We start from the raw sequence: 26344 nt of genomic DNA on the forward strand, positions 1-26344 counted from the left end.
ATATTCAACATGCCAAACGATTACTTTCAAATCATTAATCCATCACAAATAAATCATGCTCCATAATTCGATCACCAACATCAACCAAATCACAATTTCCAATCATAATCTAGCATGATAATACTTGGGATTAATTAATCAAGCCTATCATGTTACTACATCATCAAAAATATGCTAAGTACGCGAACGTACCTTGAATACGATCTTAAAATCGCCACGACTAATAGAAATCACTCACTTCAAAGTTTCCTACAAACCAAAATTATAACATGGCATTAAAATCTACTCCACACAAATTTCCAGCAATATATACTCTTATTAAACCACTCATAATTTAATTAAAACAAGCTGAAAATTTATTTAAAACCTCATACTTTAATCCCAAATAATGGGTAGTTAAAATTCTTTCAAGAAACTTAATTTTTAGCATACTACCAAAAATTCCCAGCAATATTAATTAATAAAAATTTGCTGTAATTATGCTTTAAAACCCTTAAATTAAAGGTTTAAACCCACCCTAAATCATATTCCTTCAATAATCAATTATCTATGAATCTAGGGTTTTAAAATTAGGGCTTTTAATTAGAATTAAAATCTAAAAATTAATTTGCACCATACTTAATATCAATCATCATAAAATTAACACAAAACTCATAATTTACAATTAGATCTAAGATTTAAACAAAAGAAAAATAAAAACAATAAATTTTTTTTTTCGAAAAGAGGAGGCTGGACAGCAGCACGACACCACAGCCGGCTGCTGCTGGTGGTGGCCGGCGGCCCACCGGTGGTGTTGGTGACCGGCGGTGGTGAGTGCCGAAAAGGGGAAGGGGAAAAAGAAAGAAAAAGAAAAAGAAAAAGAAGGAAAAAATAAAGGAGAAGGAAGAGAAAGTTTACCTTAGGTATTCTCCAATCTGAGCAAAGTTTAATTTATCAAGTGTTGAATATTTATACCCCTTTCTCTAGAAACCCTTCTTACCTTAACTTTCCCTTTTTTACTCTTTCCTAATTAAACTTTACTAAAATAAAAATTTCCTAAATTAAATCCCAATTTAATAAAATAATTTATTAAATAAAACATTCCTTTTATAAAATATTTCCAAACTTATTTACAATAAATAATTAAAATGTCATGAATAATTCATTTCAAATTATTTAAATACCCCACAAAATACTTATTTAAAATAAAATACATATAAAAATACGAGGTATTACAGGATGAGAATGGGTCGCGCTGACAAAGGGGCCACGGAGAAGCCTTATGCCGGCGAGGAAGGGGTGTGACGACGCTAGCGGGGAGTAGGGGACTAGGCAGTGGAGTATGATCGAGGGGTGTTAGGGTCTGAGTAAGTGGGTTTTTTTTTTTTTTTTTTTTTTTTATATTTCAAGTTTATTTTTAGTTTTTAGGTTTTTTTTTAAAAAAGAAAATTGTAAAAAAAAAAAAAATGACCAATGGCACTTTGATATGTGTCACATGTAATTTATTAAACAGGTTATCAACAGGTCACGTCTCATTGAATATATGTCAAAGGTCCAATTATTTTAAAATAATCCAAATGTCATTTCATTTTTAGAAGATCGCTGAAAGATCACGTTATTGTTGGCAAATTTTCCAAATTAATTTTAGTTGAGCAAAAATAAAAATAATATTGGATTCTAATTTGATTGTTGATGTACGGAATGAAATAATTTCAAAGTTTAATTGTCATCGTTGAAACTTCGGCTATTGCAACAATGGAGGAAGAACTAACCTCAACACCCAATACATCTACTCCAGAAATCAACCCAACCTCTCTCTTCCCCATAAATTCCGACACCACCGTCGTCACCACCGCCACAACACCCCAATGGCTAAGCAGTTCTAGCTTCACCACCGACCTCTCCGTCATCAACGACACCGTCGCCGCTCTCCAAACTTCCAAAAACACCGACGACACTGACGACGAAGATATAGCTAAACAAGCATCACCAATATTATCGAAGCCGTCGTATGAGCTTCTGGAATCTTCCGAATCCGACAGAAATGGTAGAGATTATTCGGGGAGTAAGAGGGAGAAGAAGAAGAAATCCAACAAGTCGAAGAAGAAGCAAAAGAGAGAGACTAAAGGAGGAGGTGCTGAATTTCAGCCGTTTGCATATGGTGGTAGAAAGTCTGGTGTTCATGCTTGGGAGAATTCTGGTACAAAACCCTCTAAGGATTATTATATCGATATTCGTGGCGATCGCGATAATTTGGCCTTTGGTTGCTTGTATAGGTAATTCTTTATCCTTCGCATTTTAATGCTTGATTTATATTGATATTTGGTTAAATTTTGGGTTACATTAACGTAAACTTCTTTATATGATTTTGGTGCAATTTGTTTATTTGGTGGTGTATGCAACTATATATTGGAGATGGATTGAATGGGAAAATTGGGGAAGGCAAGGAATAGTCAAATTTGGTTTGATGGCTAGGAAGGAAAGAAACTAACATAAAATCGATTGTAATCGTTGTGTTGGTGATTCTATAGTCCTAATGATGAAAAACTCATAAATCGATGGCAAAATAATGCAGCACATTGATTACAAGAGTATAACATTCAGCTCTTAGTATAAGATACTAAAGAACTCTATAACTAAAGTACCTTAGACTCTAAGTTCAACTTGGAATTCAAACTAAATTCCATCGCAGCTGTAATTGCCAACTTGCTTCCAGTTTTGTGACTAAGAATTGAACCTAGCCCTTTATTGAAGCAAACATGTATCAACCGATTTCATTTTTGCCCTTAAAAGTAATGTGTTTTAGGAATTGTGTTGTAGCACTTGATTTATGCCAACCTTTTTAAAATGTAAAATTAAAAATAATAATCCCAACTTTCATGAATTTTGCTAGAATAATCCCAACTTTGGATTATTGTGGAATTATTCAAACTTTGGGGGTTCTTCTTTTTCTTCAATCCCAACTTTGGATTGTTGCAGAAACCGTTGATGACGGTAAATTATGATCATGTGGTAATGTAAAAAGTCATCCCATTCAGACCTTGCATGCATGTAAGTTAACGCACCTTCTTTTATACTTAGGACTTTCATTGCCTATTCTTAGCAGCAACTACAAAGGGAGGGTTGGGATAGCTGTAAGGGGAATGTTGTGGGAGGGAGTTAGAAACGTTTTTTATTTGCTTTCTCTTTCGGAAATTTTGAGAGACAACAGAACCCGAATGTATTTGTGGTGGGGTTCAAGTTATAGGGTTTGCTATAAACGTTGCCATTTGGTTATATCATCTTTGATAATAGAACGAAATTAGGAGCTTCAATAGAAATACGAGATTCTAAAGTTATGGCTTATATAATTACCGGCCTAATTTTTATCAGTAACTTGACCAACTTGTGGTCACAAATTCATCACTTTGGTTTGGTGTGGGAAATTTTTTGTGTTTTATGGTAGCTCAATTTCTTATCTAGAGCAACTAGGAACCAAACTTTTCAATGAATAATTATGTAACAAGCAAAGTCTCTAGGATGTGGTTTGCAACTTTGCTAAACTACTTACAACTTAGAGACAGCCTTGTAAAGGTTGGAAGTTTCTGATACATTAACAACTGGGGTTTTTCTGATATTCAACTTTTTCCATTGGGAAATTATGGTGACATATACTAGTATAATTGGATTTCTTAACTATAAGAGAGAACGAAGACATAATTTGTAAAAGGGTATTTTAGTGATTTTATGCTGAGTTCTTTATTTTAAGGGTTTGGAAGTTTGGGGCAGTGTGATTACTATTTTCAGATAGAGGAAATATATTATCTTAAGTGTCAGAATTGTGCTTGTGTCATCTGCTTGCCATCTAATTTGTGTGTATTGTTTTGCTTGCTACAGGATGGATATTGGGCAGTATAAGCTTCATGATAGTACAAAAACTTCAATGATTGATTTCAAACGGCATTCTCGACTGAGTGATTGGGGTTTTCTTACTAGAGGGGAGCTTGATGCTGATGGATTAGATTCGAAACTGAAATCTAGTGGACGTTATTGGTCTGCTAAGCATTCGGTCTTTGAACAACATAGGAATTTTAAGCGCATTCGAATTGTTGCTCCTTCGAAGCATATTTATGTGACATGTGATGATTTTATTCCATTTTTGGATGAAGATGGTGATGATAGCTTACATTCCAGTGCTTCTGTGATTGTGGAGTCATGGGAAGATGAGGTGTTGCGGAAAACAAGAGAATTCAATAAAATGACTAGGGAGCATCCCCATAATGTAAAAGTATGGCTGGATTTTGCTGACTTACAAGACAAAATAGCAAGTAAGCAACCACAAAAAGGAGCACGTTTACAGTTATTTGAGAAGAAAATCAGTATATTAGAGAAGGCAGTTGAGTTGAACCCAGAAGATGAAGATTTGTTGCTTTGCCTTCTAAAAGCTTATCAGAAAAGAGATAGTGCCGATGTTTTTATTGGTCGATGGGAGAAGGTTCTGATGCAACATTCTGGAAGCTGCAAGTTGTGGAGAGAGTTTTTATGGGCTGTTCAGGGAGACTTCTCCGCTTTTAAAGTATCTGAGATTCGGAAGATGTATGCTTATGCAATCCAAGCTCTTTGCGCTGCATCCAGGAACAGGAAGAGGCATAGGCAGGTTCTTACGTCCACCTTATGCTTGTGTTTTCCATGTGCATGTTTGCATCTATGGGTGTAGCATTAGCTCTAATTTTCTTGTTTATTTGCTCTTGTGAATTGGCAAATGTTATTGTTTTCTCTTCATGCTATATGATTTTTTCTTTGGTTTCCCTTTCTCTGAATCTATGATAATCAATCAATTCATCAATTGTACCTCAAATACCAGCAATGAGATCTATGTTGGGTGTTAATAGATTTTTACTATCAACAAATGGTTATGGAGTATAAGTATTTAATATTTTTTTTTTTTTTTTTGGGGGGGGGGGGGGGGGGAGGTAAAAAGAATTTCCCTATCGGTTCAGAACCTCTCAGTTGAAAGCTACACCCTCAAAGTGCCCCTAGTGGAGATTGAACCCCGACCTTAAGGTTGGAAGGTCATTTCCTTACCAGTAAGCCAACGCCTGTTGGTAGGTTTTTGTCCTGTTGAGCTCCGTATTCGTAATGATTAAATTGTGAATTGTATGCCTACATTTCTTTTAGGGGACACTGTTGCAAAATATTTACGTGTTTTTACAGTTTTATATTACCGTGATGCGATGAAATGGAGTACTATGTTTTGGATTATATTCTAAATGTCATATTAAAAAAATCAGAAAATAGGTGAATGTCATCTATCACAAAAGCAGGTCCAACACGCCACACACACACAAAAAAAAAAAAAAAAAGGAATCGCATTAGCGCCTTAGTGGTTCTCTCTTAGCTTATGCTGTACTGTACTGTTATTTATCTTGTCATTGCAGTTATCATTCACCTTCTACAGAAAATTCAGATGCCCACTCTCTTTAAACTATTCTTTTAGTTTTCCATTTGTCCTTTGTGTGCATATATTACATTGTAAACTTATGAGCACCTTGTCTTAGGGCTCTCGAGGGAGAAGTAAGGTGTAGGGTTTAAACCTAGGTCCCACCCTGAAATTTGGAAGCACCACCATATATTGTTGTCTCTGTGGCCTGTTCATTACATTAAATATGGGCGCTGACTTTTAAGGCGTATTGTTAATGTTTACTATAGTGCATTAGATATCTTTTTTATTTTGTTTCTTATGGAGATGAAGGCTCTGATTGCTGTCATTAATGCACCTCTATGTGATATCCGTCTCTATTTGATTTTTGTATGAATTTCATGGGCATTAGAAGGCTCGCTGTCTAGCTTAAATGCTTTATTTGTATATGGTGAGTGCAGGTTTGTCCAACTGCGGATCTGTCTTCTTCAGAGACTGTGGATACTGACCTTGAATTGGGCATTGTCGATATATTTCTTAGTCTGTGCCGGTTTGAGTGGCAAGCAGGTTATCATGAGTTGGCCATTGCTTTATTGCAGGCTGAAATAGAATATAGTTTGTTTTATCCTCCTTTACAGCTCACAGAGCAGAGTAAAAAAAGATTGTTTGAGCACTTCTGGACTAGTAATGGTGCAAGAGTTGGAGAAGATGGTGCCCTTGGTTGGTGCACCTGGCTGGAGAATGAAGAGGAAACCAGACAGAAGCTCTTGCAAGAAACGTCTGCTAAGGAAGATAAGCAAGCTGGTTGGAGTGGGTGGTTTGTCCCACCATTCAAAGCTAAGGAGAATTCGCCTAATTTAGAAGGTGTAAATACTGATATGGCTGTGGAGGAGGTGGAAGAACCAAAGGATGACATGGATGTAAATCAAGAAGAGGACGATACTTCTTTGCTGAGAATGTTGGGGGTTGATGTCAATACTGAAGCCAACAGGGAGGTTCATGACACAAAAACGTGGGTCAGGTGGTCACAAGAGGAATTATCAAGAGACCATGATCAATGGATGCCAGTTCGTTCAAACTTCGGTACTAAGCTTTTCTATTGCTAAATATCTATTTGTGCTTTCCACTTGTGAAGGGTGGAAATCTTAGCCCTTCTTTTATTTTTAATCCTTGGTTTTTTGGGTTTTCACTATACACTGGCGTCTTTTTTTGCTCACTATGTTTTTTCTCGTTATTTCATCTACTTTCATTTTATCGCTTTTCTTTTTTTGTTCCATTTTAGCGGATGGGTTTTTATGATGATTTAGGTTAGCCGACCCCAAATCATTTTGGGACTAAGGCTTTGTTGTTGTTGTTGTTGTTGTTGTTGTTGCTGCTTTCCACTTGTGCATAATTCCTCTGTTGCCTTTTCTTTTCCCTTGTCTTAAGTAAAGAAATAAGGCTACCAGATTTTATCATGCTGGTGGTTGGCATTGCTGCTGCTGTGGAATCGTGGGGCAATGCATTTGTATTTTAGTCTGGTTTTATGTTTTCTGCCAGGTCTAATTAAGTGAAAGAAAAAATTTATTAATCTGCATAGATTTTTCTTGACATGTCTTTGATTTATAAAATGGTTGAAAAAATGTAAGAAAATCACTGTTTACAGTGGTTGTCTACATTTTAGAGATTTTGAAGAAGGCATGACCTTGGAACATGCATTCACTTGACCTTGGGTACACATGGATTGACCCTTATAACTCCACTCCCATTCACTCTTGTATTTTATGGATCAATTGGACTCAATATGAGCTTGGGAATATGGTACTCTATTTTGCCTACTTGAGCTATCTTGCCCAGATTAGTCAGGAAAAGTGAAAGTAATTTAAGAACATATATAACCATTTATATAACAAGAGACTTAAGTTTCAGAATATGAACTCAACTTCTTTAGAATATATCATAAGTTATTATTCATAACTTAAGTTTTTAGGTGAAATCAATGTAATTGATTACCTTCACAACTTTATTAATTTTTTTTTTTTTCCAATAATATCGATTTTCAAACGAATATGAAGTTATTGTAGCTAGTGTAAATTGTCAACAACATTCCTTGTTTTCAGAACGTGAATATGGACTCCAAAGACTAAGAGCATAATTTAAATTTAAATAAGTTAAGTAACTTTCGTTGAATTTGAGCTTGGAATTGAATGGAGGGCCTTTTTCCATCTATTGCATTAAAAATCTCATCTTATTTTCTTAGTACTACATATCCCGATTCTCAGATATGTAATTAAAAAACAATAGAACTATGATTGTTTTCTGTGCTGTTCTCCATGAATTAACTTTTTGCTGCGCTTTTACACTCAATTCACATAGTGATTTTATATTTTTTTTTAACCAACAATTCAGGGGATTCTAATTGCAAGGAGGTGATCGAGGAAGAGCAGGAACAACTTTCTAGAGTCATCTTGTTTGAGGATGTTAGCGATTATCTTTTCTCATTAACTTCTGCCAATGCTCAGTTATCTCTTGTTTTGCAGTTCATTGATTTCGTTGGTGGGGAGATATCTCATTGGTTAGTATTGGTGGGCAGCTCATTCTTTATATAATCATGTCTTGCTTTTTGTTGACCTTTTTTTTTCATTAAGTTATTCATCGTTATTTGAAATAGGATTGGCTTTTGAATCCAATATTTTACAATTTGTTCATTCTCTTTAAGTCTGTCTTTTTTTTTTGGGCGAGTATTTGGGTTTTTTATTTTTTTATTTTTTTATTTTTTAATTTATTGTTATTTATTTATTATCCAAAGTAAGATGGATACAATTTTAAAAAGTCCTTGTAAGACAAGTAAGTTGGATATGTAGCTGAGTACAAGACTATGAAGTGCATAAACGTTCCAGGCCTTGTGTTTTGATGTCTTTGACAGAATGTTGGCATGTGAAACATTTTTGCATCATCTTGAAATGTAAGTGAGTTCCATGTGCATGAAATGTAGCAGGGAACTGAAGGAGAATGTGATTTGGACTGTCCCCTTGAAGCATTCTCTCTTTCCTTTCACTTTATTTCAGTGTCATCTCTCTCGTGCAGTTCACCTCTTTTCTCTATCTCTCAGCCAGACCACAGCTGTATCATGAATTTATGTGATTTCATATCATTACCAGATTCTCCACTTATAAATCTCTGTTCTCTCCTCTGTCTCCCTCTATGAAGGGATATGTAAGCTACTTCTATTTCCATTTCTTTTCTTACAATTATCCATGTATCTGTTGTCCTTTTGGTTGGGACTCCTGTGAAAAACTAACTTCCTGAAAATTGAGAGTTGGATGATAGCTAATTTTTATTATTATTTCTGTAATAAAATTTTGAATATGTCAGAGATTTTAAGGATTTAAAAGCAAGATGATATTTGAAATACAATTTGCAAGGTTTACGCTGTATAAGGAATATTTGTGGAATTTTTAAGGCGCACAATGCCATAATAGAGTGACAATAGAAAGCAGGAGTCATGGATTAAAATTTGCCGTAATTATTGGATGTTGGTAAATTATACCTGGAATCATAGGGAGTGGCCAAGTTATGCAACATGTATTTGTTTGTGTACAATGAGCTAGCACTCAAATTGAGATACAAATATGGGTATGGTAGACCCTTAAATCATAGGGAAGGCTAGGGAGGGAAGGCAACTATCTTGAAAGGTTAATTTCGTTCCTGTCATCTGTCTTTCTGTTCCTGGCATAATCTGAAATTTCATCAACTCATTACTTACTCTCTCTCTCTCTCCTAATCATCGAAAAATGCACATACTTAAATGAAATTAGAGAGTGGGGTCCTATTGTAATTGTGCCTGCTTTTGTTTAGCTGTATAATTTTTCTCTTTTGATTTTTTATCAAATTTGGGGATTGGTGCAATATTAAGGACAGTTAAATTGAATAAACAATTTGGTTTTGGATGAACAGAGAAAAGGTAAGAGAAAGTGTGGAGATGGAGAGAGGAAAGGAAAAATTTATTGTAACATATCCCAAGTAGGTAATCGTAAGAAATATCAAGGGACCAATGGAGTAATTCATAATAATTTTGAAGAGCATGATTATGTAATTGTATTATTAGCAAGTATACAGATTTTTGTTTGTAAGAACTTGTAAACTTGGATCTCATTTTTCATGCTCTTGGACACACTTTTCTATTTTTTTCTTAGATCTATGTTCTTTTTCCTTCACTGAGCGGGTTTGTAAAATTTTCTATACTTTCTGGCTCTCCTTATAAGTGGCTTCTGCGAATACTACCTATGATACTCCTCATGTCCCAAATAAGTCTCATATGCCTTTTGCACATGTTTTTCAGTTTTTAAGAAGATAACATAGTGGAGTTTGATTGATTAATAGTGAATAAAAAAATACGGTATTGGGTTTGGTTAGTTATAAAGTGAATGAATAGAGAAAATAGTGGGCTTTGGTTGATTAAAGGTGAGTTATGTTTCATCTATCTTATGCACACGTTTCTAAGAAGATAATATAGTGGGGGTTGATTGATTAAAAGTGAATTAAAAAACAAGGTAGTGGGTTTGGTTGATAATAAAGTGAATGAAAGAAAGAAGATAGTGGTCTTTGGTTAAATAAAAGTGAATAAAATAATAGATAAAGAAGAAATGATAGCTATATAGGAGCAAGATTTTGGGTCAAATGAGACTTTTGTTTAGGATGCAGGGAGCAATGCACTAATACTAATAGGTTTTTCAGTACATGAGGATTTTCCTTTCATCATTCTCTACTTTTCACATCATGACTTCATGAATGACTCACTTTGAGATGTGAACATGAGTATTATGGGGCATTAGTGATCAATAGATGTCTGCACTAATAGACTGATTTAGGTGTTGGTTTGGTTAACCTTAAAAAATGTTGGAAATGACAATTCATGGGAATTTGCAATTGGGGGAGTTGTATGGTTAACAACAAAAAGTGAAACTAGGGGAATTGGAAATTCATGGGAATTATGACTTCCCACAAAACATGGGAAGTTAATTACTTACCTCCCCCTTGGTCACTCAAATTCCCATGAACTACAAATTCCTTTATGAGAACCAAACAACTTAAGGTCATTCCCTAGGAATTGTATGAAGGAAATAAATTCCCATTAAATACAAATTACCATAGGAATTTAATTCCTATGTTAACCAAACGAGCCCTTAGTTTATTAAGGCCCAAATTGAAAGAATCACATTGGAGTCAAAGTTAAATGTAGTCACTGAATTAATTCTTTTCATACATTAATTTTAAAATGAATCATGGGGCGGGTATTGCCTTAGTTAATGTGAATTACTACATAAATTTCTGTATTGGTGATACATGAAATGTTTGTGCAATATGGTAATCCTATGTCCTTGTTTCTCACTTACTGCCTAAATCTTGCAGCTTTTGTACAAATTCTTCATATTGGAATGAGAAAATTCTGAGTCTAGAAACACTGCCAAGCTCTATTCTACAATATCTAGGAAGGGTAAATGGTACTAAAATATTGGAAAGTGAACGAAGTGCTCTCAATATGGAATCTCTGTTGAATCGTTCAGAGGCTGTTGAAAGGGCAGAGATCATGAGGTTTTTGCGCAATGCTGCTCTATTATGCTTAAAAGTTTTCCCTCGAAATTACAAGATAGAAGAGGCAATTCTTATCGCTGAAGAGCAAACTGCTGTTGCAATCAATTCATCCAATTCATCGCAGTGTTCAACTATGCCTTCTCGGGCTTTGGCAAAGCACCTTCTAAAAAGTGATCGACAGGTATATCTGGTTTATTTATAACTTCATGTTATTATCATATCCCCGGTTTCACATTGTGGAGAAAATTACATATTGAAAACCATTGTTAAAATCTTTAACTTTTTCAACATAAGCTACTAAAATGAAAAGTGAAGGACCATTTATGTTTATTCATTAATAAACGTTAACTGTGTAGATTTGTATCTATTTGTTAGGATGTATTATTATGTGGAGTTTATGCTCGGAGGGAGGCTGCTTACGGAAATATTGATCATGCAAGGAGGGTGTTTGATATGGCGTTGTCATCTATCAGTGGGCTGCCCTTGGTATGCTAGTACTTTACTTTTTCTTGTGTTTGTGTCCTAGTAGAAAAGAATTATGCTTATGCCTTTTACTGCTTGTGGACTTGTGTTAGACTATTGGACCTATTGCTCTCAAGAAAAGATCATGGCTATAACCTTTGAACTACCCTACGATGAGTTAGATGGGAAAAGGAGCCCGGGGGGGGGGGGGTTGTTGAGGAGATCCAAAGGCTTTCTCAGTGATTCTATTTATTAATTAGAAAAGAGGCTAGTTCCGCTAGAATTGTACTAAGATATGCAATATCATGTGTTGCTAAATGGTTGGGATGAAAATTGGGAAATTATGCATCATCTTGTGGTTTTTGACATTTTGTGAACTTCATATTTTTTGTCCATTATTAGTTGTAAAAACATGTTCTTTTGAAGATATTCCAAAATTTTTGTGAAAAATTTAAATATTCATGTAAGATTTCTTTTGTAAAGGCACAATTCTAAGTAGTGGTTGATTGAGAGTGAATGAAAAAAGTGGGGAACATCATAATAGTTGATGTTGAATTTTGTTATTTTACATGACGAGTAGTGGTGGACGAAGGGAGTACTACTCCATTCTTAGATTTTTTATCACTTATTAGGACACATAGCTATAGGTGATAATCTCTTTGGTTATCATTTGTTATATCATTGAAAAAGTGCATGCAAAGGAGGTGAAGTGGTATATTTTCATTGAAAAAGTAGATTTGATAGGAGATTATATGATAATTTTAACGTGAGAGTGTGGAGCCCTAATGCCTTGGTTGTGGAAAGAGAGTTATAAAAATAATAGTTGGGTCTTTCCCAAGATAGAAGTGTAAAAGTTAATTTGAGACATATGAGAAAGGAAAGTGTTAAAACTAATTTGGGATAAAGGGAGTGTTTTTTTCTGCAATATTTATCTTTTATAATTATTTCTTGTAAATTTTTCCCCACTTCCCTAGTTTTTTGTGAATTGATGTTGGACGAAAAGAAGGGGAGACCTTACTTTCACACGCATGAAAGCGAACGACGCGACGGGGGTAACAAAATATAGTAGCTGCCAGTCCCTTATTTTCCTTAAAAAACAGGAAAAAAGGGACAGTTCGAAACAAGTTTCTCACGCGACAAGGCAACTGAGAAAACCGAATTCGCCCCAACCTCGAATTCGGATTTTCGAAGGACGCGACCCCCAACCCATGGGGGGAGCACAGTCAAGGAAGCAAGCATAATAGGACTTTATTTATAAGCCCAATTACTTACGTGACGGGGCAAAAAGATAGTATAGTAGTTTTTGCTCCCTTTGTTCTAATGGAGGTTGACACAAAATAATGGCTCCAACCTGTTCCCCTGATCTCGTAAACCACAAAAAAGTAAGATTTTCTTTCTTTTTTTAAGCTCCGCGCATTCTCGAAGAGCTAATTCTTGCAAAGAGAAGAGCCTATTCAGCTGGCTGCACGAATCCAGCTAGGGCTAAGTAAGGCTGTTTGCGACGATGTTCTCGAATAAATGAATCTTGTGATAATGGGCATAGTCCTTTTTTGCTTTGTATTTTTCGTACGTATCTACACATTCAATTTAAAAAATGGAAAAAGACTTATAATTTACTTTTCTTATAAGTTTGGTTTTTTAGATGTATTCTTTTGTGTGCTCATTTCAGTACCTATATCCATATATGTGAGTGCTATAGCTGCTAGCAACTCTTCTTCTTGGAAGTTGGAACTAGAGCATGCCTTTTAGTATCCTGAAATTTGACATAATTATCTAACCGGTTAGGTTGTGCTAGTGTTAAACTAAGTGTCTTAAAAAATAAGTAAACCTGAACTTAAGCAGTATCACTCTACCCTCAATTTTGTTTGAGCAGGAAACTCGGTCAATTGATGCTCCCTTGCTTTACCTATGGTACTCAGAGATGGAACTTGCTGATGAAATTGGTGGTGAATCAGAGTCTACACAACGTGCTCTGCACATATTATCATGCTTAGGAAGTGGTGTGGCTTATGCTTCATATAGAAGTCGACCGTCAAGCACACAATTGCTCAGGGCACACCAGGGTTACAAAGAACGCCTAAATACTATAAGGGCATCGTGGGCAAAGCATGTTATAGATGAGGGTTCTATTGCTCTCATCTGTTCAGCTGCATTATTTGAAGAGCTGACTGCTGGTTGGGCAGCAGGAGTTGCAGTCATCTCTGATGCTCTTTCCATGGTGCTTCCTGGTACAGATTCTTCATTTACTCTCTGTTGCTCTTAGCTGGTTGATAATTTCTTTAATTAACATCTAGAGTCTTTAACCTGATTCTTTTATGTGCTTGTCAATAAACAATTCTAGGTTAGGTTGATATCAGGAATCTTCTCTTGAAGAGTGATTAACTGTGAAAAACAAAATGCCTTGTTTCATAATGTTTTTTTTTTAAAAAATTTTATTCATTTTATCATGCTTCTATATTGTAGTTCAATTATGGTGGGGGAAATTAATATGAAAATAATGAAAAATTTTAATGCTATCAATTTATCCTTTGATTATAGTTCATGTTCATGGAAAGATAGGACTAGTACCTTTTCCTTGCACCTCAAGCATACTTGGCAAATTTCTACTGTTATTGTTGGAATGATCACCTGTAGCTGTAGTAATTAATAAACAAGAAGTGTGGCATCCTGGGTGTTAAAAAGGAAGTTATGCATGGTGGTTGGTGAGTGACTGCAATTTAAGTTAGAGAAATTGCCTTTGTGGCATGACATGTGTATTGTCAGGAATGTATTCATCCCACCTTTTCCCCTCCCAAAGAAACTTATTTTCCTTAGTGCCCTCTGAGTGGATATGGAGAAATCTAGCATATTTTTACCGGCCTCAAGTCCTATGTTGGAAATAACAATATGTTGTGTGTAATTTACTTTTACTCATGGAACTTTATCTGCGTTCTACTCTCTAAGTCCTTGACTAGTTTGCTCACTTATCATGTCACATAGTTTTAGGAGATTAATTGATGTTTATTCATCAATTGTTCTGATAATAAATAAGATATGATGGGTGAGTATAGATTTTTGTTAAATATGCGAGGGTGTGGGACCCTAACTTTAAGTAGTGGAAAGGAAAAAGGTAATTAATAAATAGCGAGCCATTGCCATTTATAGAAATGGGCAAACTAATCTGTGACTAATAAAGAAAATTGAGCAAACTATTTTTGAGATGGAGGGAGTATATTCTATTGTTGGTCTTGAATTATCTGCAGCTGCAATCTATGCAAAAGCTTTCATCCTACCTGGAACCTAACTGGTTTCAGATGTAATTATGTGATATGAATGTGAGGTTATTATCGATATTCGTGTAAGGAATCTATACAATTTGTGGATAAAGATGATCCTAGTTAGAATTTTCAAATTGAGTATCATGAGACATACTTCACCTCTCAGTCTTGTGTAAACTATTCACAATTACAGGTTGTCTTTCTTTACTTAGCATTCCAGTTGGGCCATTGCATGAAGTAGAGAGGTGATATAAGCTGCCTCCTGAAATTTTGCACTCAATTTGCTATGAGCAAATCATGCAAGAAAGCTCAATAACATGTCTCTTGTCTCTATCTGACAGGACACCACTGAGAACCAGAGAGCCTTTAATTAATGGCATCTTGGACACTTTCTACCCTTATGATCAGGAGGTCATCCTACGACTTTAGCAGTTGCCTACTGATGAGATTAGTGTTGGTGTTTTTATTGTTGATGCATGTGCAATTTTGACTTGTATATTTTTAAATACTTAAGTTATTGAGCTCCTTTTATTCACAATGACGTTATGAGTCCTGCATGGCCCATTGGATGTACTGGTTTGCTATGTATGATTATATGTTAGATGGTTGATGGTTGATGCATGTCCAATTGGATGATTTTATGTTAGTATTTGACTTTATGAATTTGACTACTTTGTATCGCATGTCCATTGGTTGCATTGTTTTGCTAAATATGAACTGTTTTCATCTGTCTCCATAATTTTTGCTGCAGAAAGAAAGAGAAAAAGCAACAAACTTGAATATTTGCTCAATTTTCAAATGAGAATGCTTCTAAAGCATCATCGACAAGCAACTTCATCAAAAGTATTGCAGTCTGTGTCAGTAGGATTGCAAGTCTACCCCTTTAACCCAGAACTTTTATGTTGCCTAATGTATCTTGGTCATCTCTACACTGTGCCCAATAAGCTTCGACGGATCTTTGATGACCTCTTCCAAAAGTAAGTTATTTTTTGGTGAGGGTTTAGTTTACTTTCTGAGTCCATGCATATTGCATGTAATACCCTATAAATCAATTTGATAATCTTTATTATTCTCTCCATCTCTCAGTTTTTTGTTTGTTTGTTTGTTTGTTTGTTTGTTTGTTTGTTTGTTTGCATCGGTTGGCAGAATGTAAGATATTAATAAAAGTTGCTCTCATAAAGTGGGTACAAGGATAAACATGTAAGAGAGGATAGGAATGTAAAGAGAGCAAAAGAACTGATGTGATCAAGAAAGACGTATATATAAATGTGTGGAAAAAAATATATATTCTTGTGGGGTCTTGTTAGATTCGTCTCAATAAGAATGTTTGGGATACCAACGTTGTTAGTTTTACAAATAAATAAAATAATGGTCAAAGTTTTTCATTGGCATACATGAAAAGGTAAACTGTTTAAAACTTTTAGCAATGGAGGCAGTATTTTTACCATGAACACTCTCACTGGTTTGCTAATTTGTTATACTCTTCAATGAATTGGATTAAGAAATTTAATATGGAATCTTCTCTATCAGCTTAGTTTAAGAGTGGAGTCAATACCAGAAAAGGCTATTTTTAGGATTAATTGTTATTTATTCACTCTCATTGGGGATGGAAGAGTTATCATGGCCGTAGAGTAATCCCATACTTTTTCCAAATTTGTCATCCTTCATCACTTTTAGAATAGCCAACATTTTGTCATCCTTTTCTCAATTCCAACCTTGAGCAGTATTTTAAGACAAAATAGAGGCAATACAGCTCAATCAGTTGGAGAAAATCAGATTAATAGTAATCCCAATTCAGAGGTTGAAAAGTCTATTGAGAAATGAACTACTCCCTCTTCCCTATTTCGCTGGCACACTTTCCTTATAGGGCTGTCCCTATTTATTTGACACCGTTCTACTTTTTCTTTTTTCCTTAAAAAAAATGCTCCCACTAATTTTTATATTTTCTCTCACTTGTCATGGGTCCCACTTTTTTTATCCCTACTTTTATTGAAACAATTAAAAGTTCAACTCCCTACTCCCATCAACAAAAGTAATGTTCCTAACACCCTACTAACTACAATAAAAATTACCCTACTACCAACTTTTACATAATAAAAACACTAATGCCAATAAAAATGCCTAAAACTCTGTGCCGGTCAAAATGTGTCAACTAAATAGGGACGGAGGGAGTACTATATTTTGTTATCTCCAGTCTGTTAGTTTGCTACAACAGTTTTCTTCTGCTCATCTCTGTTATGCATCTTTTTACTCCTTGTTTATTTCCTGATTAAGCTGATAATCTCCTAAGTTTGTCCATATCCCCATCAATAATTTAGGAGATTCTGAGATTGTCTGCAAGTTTAAGATTTCTGCTTCTCTTGAATTAGCAAGCTTAATTTGGTATTCCTTTCCAAGGTATCACTTTTTTTTTTTCATTTTTTCCATAGATACCAACCATGATTAATATGCATATAGAACTTAAAGATGAAATGTAAGTAGTATAGAGCTGATGAACGAGGCTATGCACTACAGTAGAGTTAAATGAAGCATAGGCTTGTTGAAATGAGAGAAGAATAAAAGTTAATGGAGGCCAATGTTGCTACTAATATTATTGTCCTTGCTGTTAGTGCAGCTGTTGGTACAGAGAAAAAGTCTGAAGGCACAATTCAAGATGTTTATCATATATGAGAGTAGACATAGAGCATTAAAAGTTAGGCGATGAAAATTTTCTAGATCTATTGTGACCATTGTAAAGAATTTCTGACTATATTATATTCCCTCCTTATAATACAATGCCTCTTTGGGTTTAACGCAAGAATTAAGAAAGTTGTAAATTTCTTAAAACTAATGATTAGAAGTACATATGTGCATGTGGGGTTAGAGAGAGATTGAGAGAAAGAAAAAGTAGTTGGGAATAATTGAAGAGATGGAGAGATAAAGTGTTGGAAATTGATGTTAAAAGTACAAAAAAGAAAAGAAAAAAAGATGACAACTCATCAAAAATAGGGTAATAATGTCAAAAAGTACCACTTTTAAATAGAAAGAGGCATCATATTTTGGTTTACCCAAAAAGGAAAAGAGGCATTGTATTATGAGACGGAGGGAGTATTAGCAATCTTCTACCCACAAGGTTTTCTTGTCCCACCTTGTTAGTTAAATTATCTCATTTGAAATCAGCAAGTTCTGATCACTATGTATGGGTGGTTTTGATCTTTTTCTGTGAGTGCCTTGCAATCATTGACACTCACTACTGTTCTGTTAAAATTTCGAGGACATTTTTTTAAATTGGAGAACTTTTTGAATGATGGAAAAGGCAGTACTTGAAAATTCCCATATAACCAGAATCGATTTCTCAAAAAGAGAAAAAATTAGTTTAGTATAACTTAGATTTTTCTTTTTTTTTTAGGCTAAAACACCAATTGCTTTGGTTATTTTTCAAATATCTGGATGTATTCAATTTTGTATGTTGAATGGTCCAACACATGCAGATGGAAAACCTCCTGGATGATGAATTTTATATAAGAAGAACGCTAATTGGGTTCTAAAATATGTATTTGATTCTTAGAAAGAATATTACTTTATTCTTGAACTTGGCTGTCATTAAATTTTTATAAAATGAGAGATTGAAGGCTTTTGGTTGCAAGTGAGTACTGTGTTGACCAGTGGGAACTGGTGTATGTAAGAAAGAAAGGTCGGTGCTGGCTTTTGGATGGAGAGAGATCTTCTGCTTTAAATTAAACTGCATGCATTATTGCTTATATCTCTCCTGCACTTTACCATTGATCTTGAGCTTCAATATTGAATTTTTGTACATTTTTTTCTTCTCCAACTATGTCATTACATGCATGCTTTGCTAGCAGCTCAATTGTGCTTTTTTTCTAGGGGTGTGTGCTTATTTATGTGAATTTTGTTATGTTCACAGAAAACCATCAGTTATCCTCTGGCTTTTTTCTCTGTCATATGAACTGAATAGAGAGGCTCCTCGGCACAGAATCCATGGATTGTTTGAAAGGGCATTGGAAAATGATAGGCTACGTTCATCTGTTGTACTTTGGCGCTGCTATATCTCATATGAGATCTATATCAGTAACTTTCCTGCTGCAAGAAGAGTTTTCTTTCGAGCTATCCATGCATGTCCATGGTAAGAGAATATTTAAAGATATTGCACAGTTTTCTGTCAGTACATAATCACCTGATTTATTTTTTTATTTTAAATTGGTATTTCTCACATTGGAAGTAAATGTTCATGCTGCTAAAATGCTGCCTCTCCAATACATTTATAGGATATTTAAGCTGCTGATGAACTGCTTTTGTGATCCTTGGTCTTCAACTTTGGATTGTTGGCTATGCATTAAAACACATATGCTGTGAAAAATAATTTATATAGAAATAAGGAACTGAAAAATCTTTGCCTTCTGGGTTACTTAAACTGCTATATAACATTGTAGTACAATTTTAATTTTTTACTTGTGTGCTTAAGCTAGTAATTTTTGCATTTGCTCAACTTACAATCAGTGATCCCAAATGAACTTATGAACGAATGACTTCCTGCTGTGAGTTCAGACTATGAAAATTTAGTGAGTGTCCCCTTCCCCAGGCTGACTCTTCAGTACTGCCCCAGTCGCCTGCTTTCTATTCAAGGAAAGTGGATGATTGGGATACAATGGAAATGATCTTAGGGTACCTAACAAACTGAAATAATATAAGAAGTTTAAGTAACTTGATGATTAGGGCTATGTTTTCTTTAACCTATTTCGGAATTCGGATACTTATTAGTATCAGTTCACCAGATTTTCTAATTTGTGTTTGCTTATTAACAGTTATTTGGAACTTCATTTAGAAAATGTTATAATATTTGTAAGATATATGCTAACAAAAATCTAACAAGTCCCCACTTGATTATGTTTTTTCTTTTACTTAGCTTACATGTAGTGTCAAATTTTAATCAAAATAAGAGATAAATTTAAAAAGACCAGATTTTCCAACCAAGTCATGTCAGACCTCCTGATAACTCAGTCTGAAAGATTATAACACCTTAATCTTGGCTAAAACATAGCCTAAGAGGTAACCGTGGACCTGGTTACAGCTTGGATGCTCTACAGCAAATTATGATTTTCAACTTGATATATACTGAGAACAAACTTCTCTAAATCTGAATCCCATCTATGATATTGGATTTGAGAAAGATTTTTCTTATGAACTTAAAAATAGAAGAGAAACGAAGGTTATACAGCTAGAGGCCTGGAATTGAATAAATGGTGGAGTCTGGAGAGAAAATTACCTCCACAAAAAGGTTCAAATAGCAGCAATGTACATTCCTTAACCCCAAAATTTAGCAGGCTCGTGACACTGCCACCTCCTGAAGTAAAAATATGTTGAATTTTAAAATGATTAATACAAATATCAAATCACAAGAACTATTAACCAAATAATAAAGTTAATCAGCAAATTGCTTCTAATGTGAATTTTTGTTATAAATTAGGGACTTGCGTTTATATATATATACCTGCATTAATAGCTCATCATAAGAAAAATTTGAGCTGAAGAAAATGTTTATACCAATCAGCAGAAAAGCTGAAAACTCTGCATTTTGCCAAAATCTGATCTTATCGGCCAAACCAATGCCCTGAAATGTTAGCCAAAATGATACCAAATGCAATACATGCCCCCAGGTGAAGTACTTATGCATTGAGTTCTGGAAGACCTTTATTTCCTTTCCAACACAATAAACTGAGAGAACTTAATGCTTGTTTGCCCATATTTTGTAAAAAACCCATATAATCTTGAGCATTTTCTAACCTTTTCCAATATTCTTAACTACAAGGTCTGTAAAAAGCTTATTCCTTGGGAAATCCATGAAGAGGAAGTTGTCTATGATGTAAAGTTCCCTGCAACACAACCAAATCCATTTTAAGTGGAGGTGTCAATTGAACCCTAGTTTCTGGCAGCACTATACTGCCACTAGATTAAATAAAGAAAGTATAGGAGGTGAATGAAGGTGTTCATGTAGTGATTGTAAAGAAGGAAAGAATGAGGGAATTATTCCCATCTTGCAGATATTAATTACCTACCACTGCACCAGGATAGTGTACTACCCAAGATGAGGGTGATAGCCCCCCTTTCCCTCCCTCCTTGATTCAATTGTTAATATAATCACTTAGACCACCACCTAAAATCATCATCATTCTCTTTATTTTTTCTTCATTACCCTGTCAATATGTTACCTGTAATCAAAACATGCCCTTGGGCGATCGAGATTTTCAAAGTCCTAAAGGTTTTAGATCAGGAGAATAGGAGAAATGAGAAGCTTCATATATTAGATCCGGAAACCCATGTAGCAGTTCCCTTTAGTTGCAACAGCTTGTCAAAAAACTCTCTTAGTCAAACTGTTGCAGCTAAAATTGAATAAAGAAAGTACGGACTACATAGTACTCCCTCCGTCCCTTAATACAAAGCCTCATTTCCTTTTTGGGTAAACTAAAATACAATGCCTCTTTCTATTTAAAGGTTGTATTTTATTGACATTATTACCCTCTTTTTGATGAGTTTTATTCCTTTACTTTTTTGTACTTTTAATATCAATTTCCAATATACTCTCTCTCTCTATTTATTCAATTATTCTCAACTACTTTTTATTTCTCTCTATCTCTCTGTAACCTCACATGCACATATGTACTTTAATCATTACTTTTAAAGAATTTACAACTTTCTTAATTCCCGCGTAAAAATCGAAAAAAGCTTTGTATTAAAGGACGGAGGGAGTATTAAATATCTCAGGTTTAAGAGCTTTAACATTTTAAAATTGGCTCGTGATTATAGAGCCGATGTATTAATTTTCAAGAAACTATAAGATATCAGTCAGCAATTTTCTGCTTGTAGGTGCTATTTGTTTTTACTGTCTACTTGTCTGAAAATTTGCTTGTTCTTCAATTTAAATGTTCACACATCAGCTGCTGCTTTGCTTTGCTCTTGGTAAATAAATTCTCCCGTGTGCTCTTTTAGGTCGAAGATGCTCTGGCTTGATGGCTTCCAGAAACTACATAACATTGTTTCTGCTAAAGAGCTATTGGATCTCCAAGAGGTGATGCAAGATAAGGAGCTCAATCTACGAACAGACATTTATGAGATTCTTTTACAAGATGAATTTAATCAATCAGGAATGAACTAACTAGCAGTATTCATTGTGTTGTACAGACTATAAGAGGGTATGAAATGTTAATATATGGAATATTTGGAGAGCTTCTGGGGTGTGTACCTGTTCCCTCCACTTCTCCTTCGCGCGCATCTAATTTCTGTTAAAGTTTTGGATTATATATATATATATATATATATATATATATATATATATATATATATACACACACACACACACACGGGTGGTTTCGCTGAAAATAAGGTTTAGGTTGAAAACAACAAATCTCAACCGTTCATTATTAGCACAAAAGATCTGATAGTTTAAAAGCCGTTCTTTCCAACCTTACATATAATCAATTCAACCGTTTTAAAGGTCACTACATACTAAAATAAGGTAATTTTATCTAAATTGACGACATTTACATAGAGTCACTATTTATAAAAATGACGTAACTATATCAATTTTGATGATATTTACACAAAGGTCATTCTATACAAAAATAAGGTAATTATATCAATTTTGACAACATTTACGTAAAGGTCACTATATAAAAAAAATAAGGTAACTATATCGATTTTGAATTTTTGACACCATTTACATAAAGATCACTATATACAAAAATAAAAGTCATTATATTATATAAAAATAAGGTAACTACATCAATTTTGACAACATTTACATAAAGACTGCTATATACAAATATATGGTGACCGAAACAAATTTCACGGCATTTCCATAATGCTAAGGTCATTATATACAAAAATAAGGTAACTACATATAACTTCGGGTAATTATATCAATATGATACCATTTACGCAGAGGACACTATATAAAAACATAAACTAACTATATCAAGTTATAACAATTTTGACAACATTACACAAAGGTCACTATATATAGAAACAAGCTTACAATATCAATTTTGATGTAGCTTACACAGAAGTCACTATATTTAAAAATAAAGTAACTATATTAATTTTTACGATGTTTACACAAAGGTCACTTTTTATATAAAAATAAGGTAACCACTTGTATATTAATGGTGTCTATATGCAAATTGAGGTCACCATTTAAAAAAAAAAGGTTATTTGATTAATTTGACTACATTTTATAAATATCACTACATGTAAACCTACGTAGGATTCGAACCCACGTCATGCGTACTATATAAGTACACATTGCTCGACCAATTGAGCTAATAGGCTTCCGACACGCAAAAACAATAAAGCTTATAACCAATCAAGTTTGGAGTTTTGGTTTTATGTCAAATGTTCTTTTGCATCACAAGGCTGCTGCCCTCCTCCTTTGCTACTGCCCCCAGAACCTTCACCCTACCATCAGCTAACCTACACAACACCAACAAGCAGAAATAACAACCTTGTAACTCCCCTGCTGCAACCTGCAAGTATCCACGCCACTCACCTACTTCAGCACAACCCATGCAGGTGACGGAACCCAACAACAACATACAGTAGCTACGCACTTCCACAACAAAAAGTGAGAAAATCATTCAGAATTATTACGAATAAATATACAATGACCAAACCACAACAATTTTTAAGAAAAGCCATGAAAATTTATGAGTATGACGAAGCATCTAATGGGGCTCCTGCCATCAATGCTATACATATACTAATAGTCTATACTAAATTGATTCTTCTTTCATCAATTGGTACTAGACACTAGAAAATTAAAATACATGATTAAGAAAATAAAAATAAGTAGACCTTGCTTTTCTAATTTACTCAAACCTAATTTACTAAGATCACAAACACAAAAATCATCGTACAAAAAGGTGAAGAACAACAATTAGAGCAGAGTTTCGAGTAAAAAATTATATACACTTAAAAATCAAGCAGAATTAAGCAAAATATTGTCAAAACTACTCCTATGAAAATGAAACTGACCATTGTCCGAGTACGGTGTTGCTTTTATATGTTCAGTCATGTCAGACATGCTTTCCTAGGCAATGGCCTTTACATAGGGAATTAAACTTACAGTTCTTATATGAATAAAGGGGCTTCAACTTCTGAAAAAAGTATAAGAAAATAGCTCCATTAGGATAGCATTATTGGAGAATGACGAGCAATCAGATAAATTTTGCCAAAAATTACAAAATTAAACAAAAATTAGAAGCAAAGTAGTCAAAAAATTACGCAAATCAGAAACAAAAAACTCAAGAAATTACTCAAAAAACAACGATATGAAGGAATTATGAAAACGCAAAATAATTACCCAAAAAACAATCAAAAATCAGAAAATTAGAAAACTACAAAAAATAAGAAACGAAAAAACTCAAAATATTACACAAATCAAAAACGAAAAACTTAATAGCTTGTTTGGCATTATTTTTTTTTAAACCAAAAAATAAAATATCATGATTTTAATAAATTTAAATAATTTTTGATTCATTATATGACATATATCATATGTTTTAAAAAAACAAAAAACAAAAAACAAAAAACCAAAAAACAGAAAACCACAACAATACTAAACGAACTCTAAAAAAAAAAAAAAAAACTCGAAAAACATTGATTCAAAGCTAAAATTAAGAAAATTCACTCAAATAACGCTAAAATGATCAAATAAAGCAAAATTATAAACGATTTCCTTAGTTTATAGATCGTAGACGATAATAAGAACTAATTTGATAAATAATCGAATCAATTACAACTATGCTTTGAAGAAGTAGTATGAAGTTTGAGGAAAAATGTAGAAATCAGGAGAGAGAATGTTATGCATAAAAATGGAGGAGAGAGAAACTAAAAGGCTTTTGTCTCTAATTGTGGAAAAAAAAACCCCTACCGTAGGATAAGATGACTTTGAATCTACAGTCAAGATCGTGTGTTTTCAATTTTCAGCGTAATGCTTGTTTTCACATGATCCGTTCTATATATATATATATATATATTTAAATATCTTTTTCAACAAAATTATTTTATATCTTATTATAATAAAATATATGTATTTTATTTGTTGCTTAATAATTGAATTTTGTTATTATAATATAAATTGTGAACTTTGCCTATTCTACATATCAAAATTATTATACGAGGACCACACGTGTGGTCACCCATTATAAGGATTGCTTTGTTACTTTTATAGAGGTTACTTGGTCAGTGTTACAGGAATTGCTTCATTAGTGTCAGGGTTTACTCAATTAGTGTAATAAGGGTTACTCGACTAGTGTTATATTGGTTACTTTATTATTTTACAAGCAATTATATGGTGTGACCAGCCGCACACAAAATGCTCTAAAATTTAATGATTTCCCTCTAAAATATCAAGAAAAAACTCACGTTTAAATGTATATACAAGTTTTGTACTAGGTAACGTCCCAGAATGTTAATTGAATGAGAAGCGATTGCGTGCGGATGTCCGCACGCAACCTTCCGTGCGGCTGGCTTAGCTGATATATTTTAGTTGTTGGCTTATATGTTTCATGTGGTGGTTGATATGGATTTTGTGTTGGCTAATATATTCTTTTTATTAGGTGATATATATATATATTTTAAAAAATTTTGATAGGTTATTTTTGTTAGCTGATATCAGACATCATTTGGCTTATGTGTTTCTTTAGTTGACTGATATATTTATTTTGTTGGCTGATATGCGTATTTTAATTATTGTCTTATATATTTTATTTTGTTAGCTGATATGTTTATTTTGTTGGCTTACCTGTTGCTTTTGTTAGCTGATACGCTTCATTTGTTGGTGATACGCTTCATTTGTTGGCTGATATGTTCCTTTTGTTGGCTGATGTACTACTCTTGTTGGCTTATATGTATCTTTTATTGGCTAATACGTTTTTATTAATGTATTTAATGTTGACTGATATGAAATATCAATTGGCTAATATATTTTTTGTATTAGCTGAGGTACAAAATATATATACAAGTACAAAATTTTTTTAATTTCATTCTCTCTAATCTTTCCCACTCTTCCTCTCTCCTGTTAGAAGATTCACAAAACATATCAGCTAAGACTTCAGGAGCCCAAGATTTCTTTCTCTCTCTTCTAATCCTATCACCACCAACACAACCACCACGGTACCACCATACTCTTTCTCCTTCCTGCCGCAGCCCCCACCCACCACCAACACATACAACCACGCACCACCACACTCTCTCTCCTTCCTACCATAGCCCCTACCCACCACTAACACAACCACGCACCACCACTCTCTGTTTTTCCTGCCACAGGCACGTCGGAGACTAGCCTAACCACGCAAACTAGAAGCACCTCCAGCGAACGGCTCCTCCGGTCCACCAGCGAACGCCCCAAAATTCCTAGATCGCATATCGCAAATATCAATTGCAATCGCAAAGAATATTGATTCAATAGCAAATTTCAAAACAATACCCCTTTGGATTAATTATAATTGTTTATGCAATTGATGTGAATTTCTGATTTTAATTTAGATCTAGAAATAAGGAGGAGCATAGGATAGAGAAAGAGAAGGTAAAATGTGGTGCCCAATAGTTTGTGTAATTGAATTTAGGCAATGTCCTGGAATGTTATCTGAATTTTATAATAAAATTTTAAGCTAAAAATTTG

General features: G+C 34.2%; 1 protein-coding gene across 1 annotated transcript; it reads left to right on the plus strand.

Annotated features, from left to right (window-relative positions):
- The first annotated feature begins 1236 nt into the window (after positions 1 to 1236).
- On the plus strand, positions 1237 to 21902 carry LOC145580201 (uncharacterized). The gene is made up of 10 exons (XM_081637604.1): positions 1237 to 2255; positions 3856 to 4615; positions 5839 to 6460; positions 7766 to 7931; positions 10769 to 11132; positions 11327 to 11437; positions 13287 to 13641; positions 15422 to 15647; positions 18575 to 18793; positions 21655 to 21902. Exons 1-10 carry the CDS (start codon positions 1735 to 1737, stop codon positions 21818 to 21820), a joined length of 3510 nt encoding a protein of 1169 aa, XP_081493730.1. The 5' UTR covers positions 1237 to 1734; the 3' UTR covers positions 21821 to 21902.
- The last annotated feature ends 4442 nt before the right edge of the window (positions 21903 to 26344 follow it).

This window comes from Chenopodium album, chromosome 14, assembly GCF_948465745.1.
Source record: "Chenopodium album chromosome 14, dcCheAlbu1.1, whole genome shotgun sequence".
NCBI lineage: Eukaryota > Viridiplantae > Streptophyta > Magnoliopsida > Caryophyllales > Amaranthaceae > Chenopodium > Chenopodium album.

Bases quoted from the DNA above. Each gene is read 5' to 3' on its own strand.
- LOC145580201 (XM_081637604.1), top strand. From the start codon at position 1,735: ATGGAGGAAGAACTAACCTCAACACCCAATACATCTACTCCAGAAATC. The intron at 4,616-5,838 runs GTTCTTACGTCC...TGGTGAGTGCAG, and splicing joins ACAGGAAGAGGCATAGGCAG to GTTTGTCCAACTGCGGATCT. The intron at 6,461-7,765 runs GTACTAAGCTTT...CCAACAATTCAG, and splicing joins GCCAGTTCGTTCAAACTTCG to GGGATTCTAATTGCAAGGAG.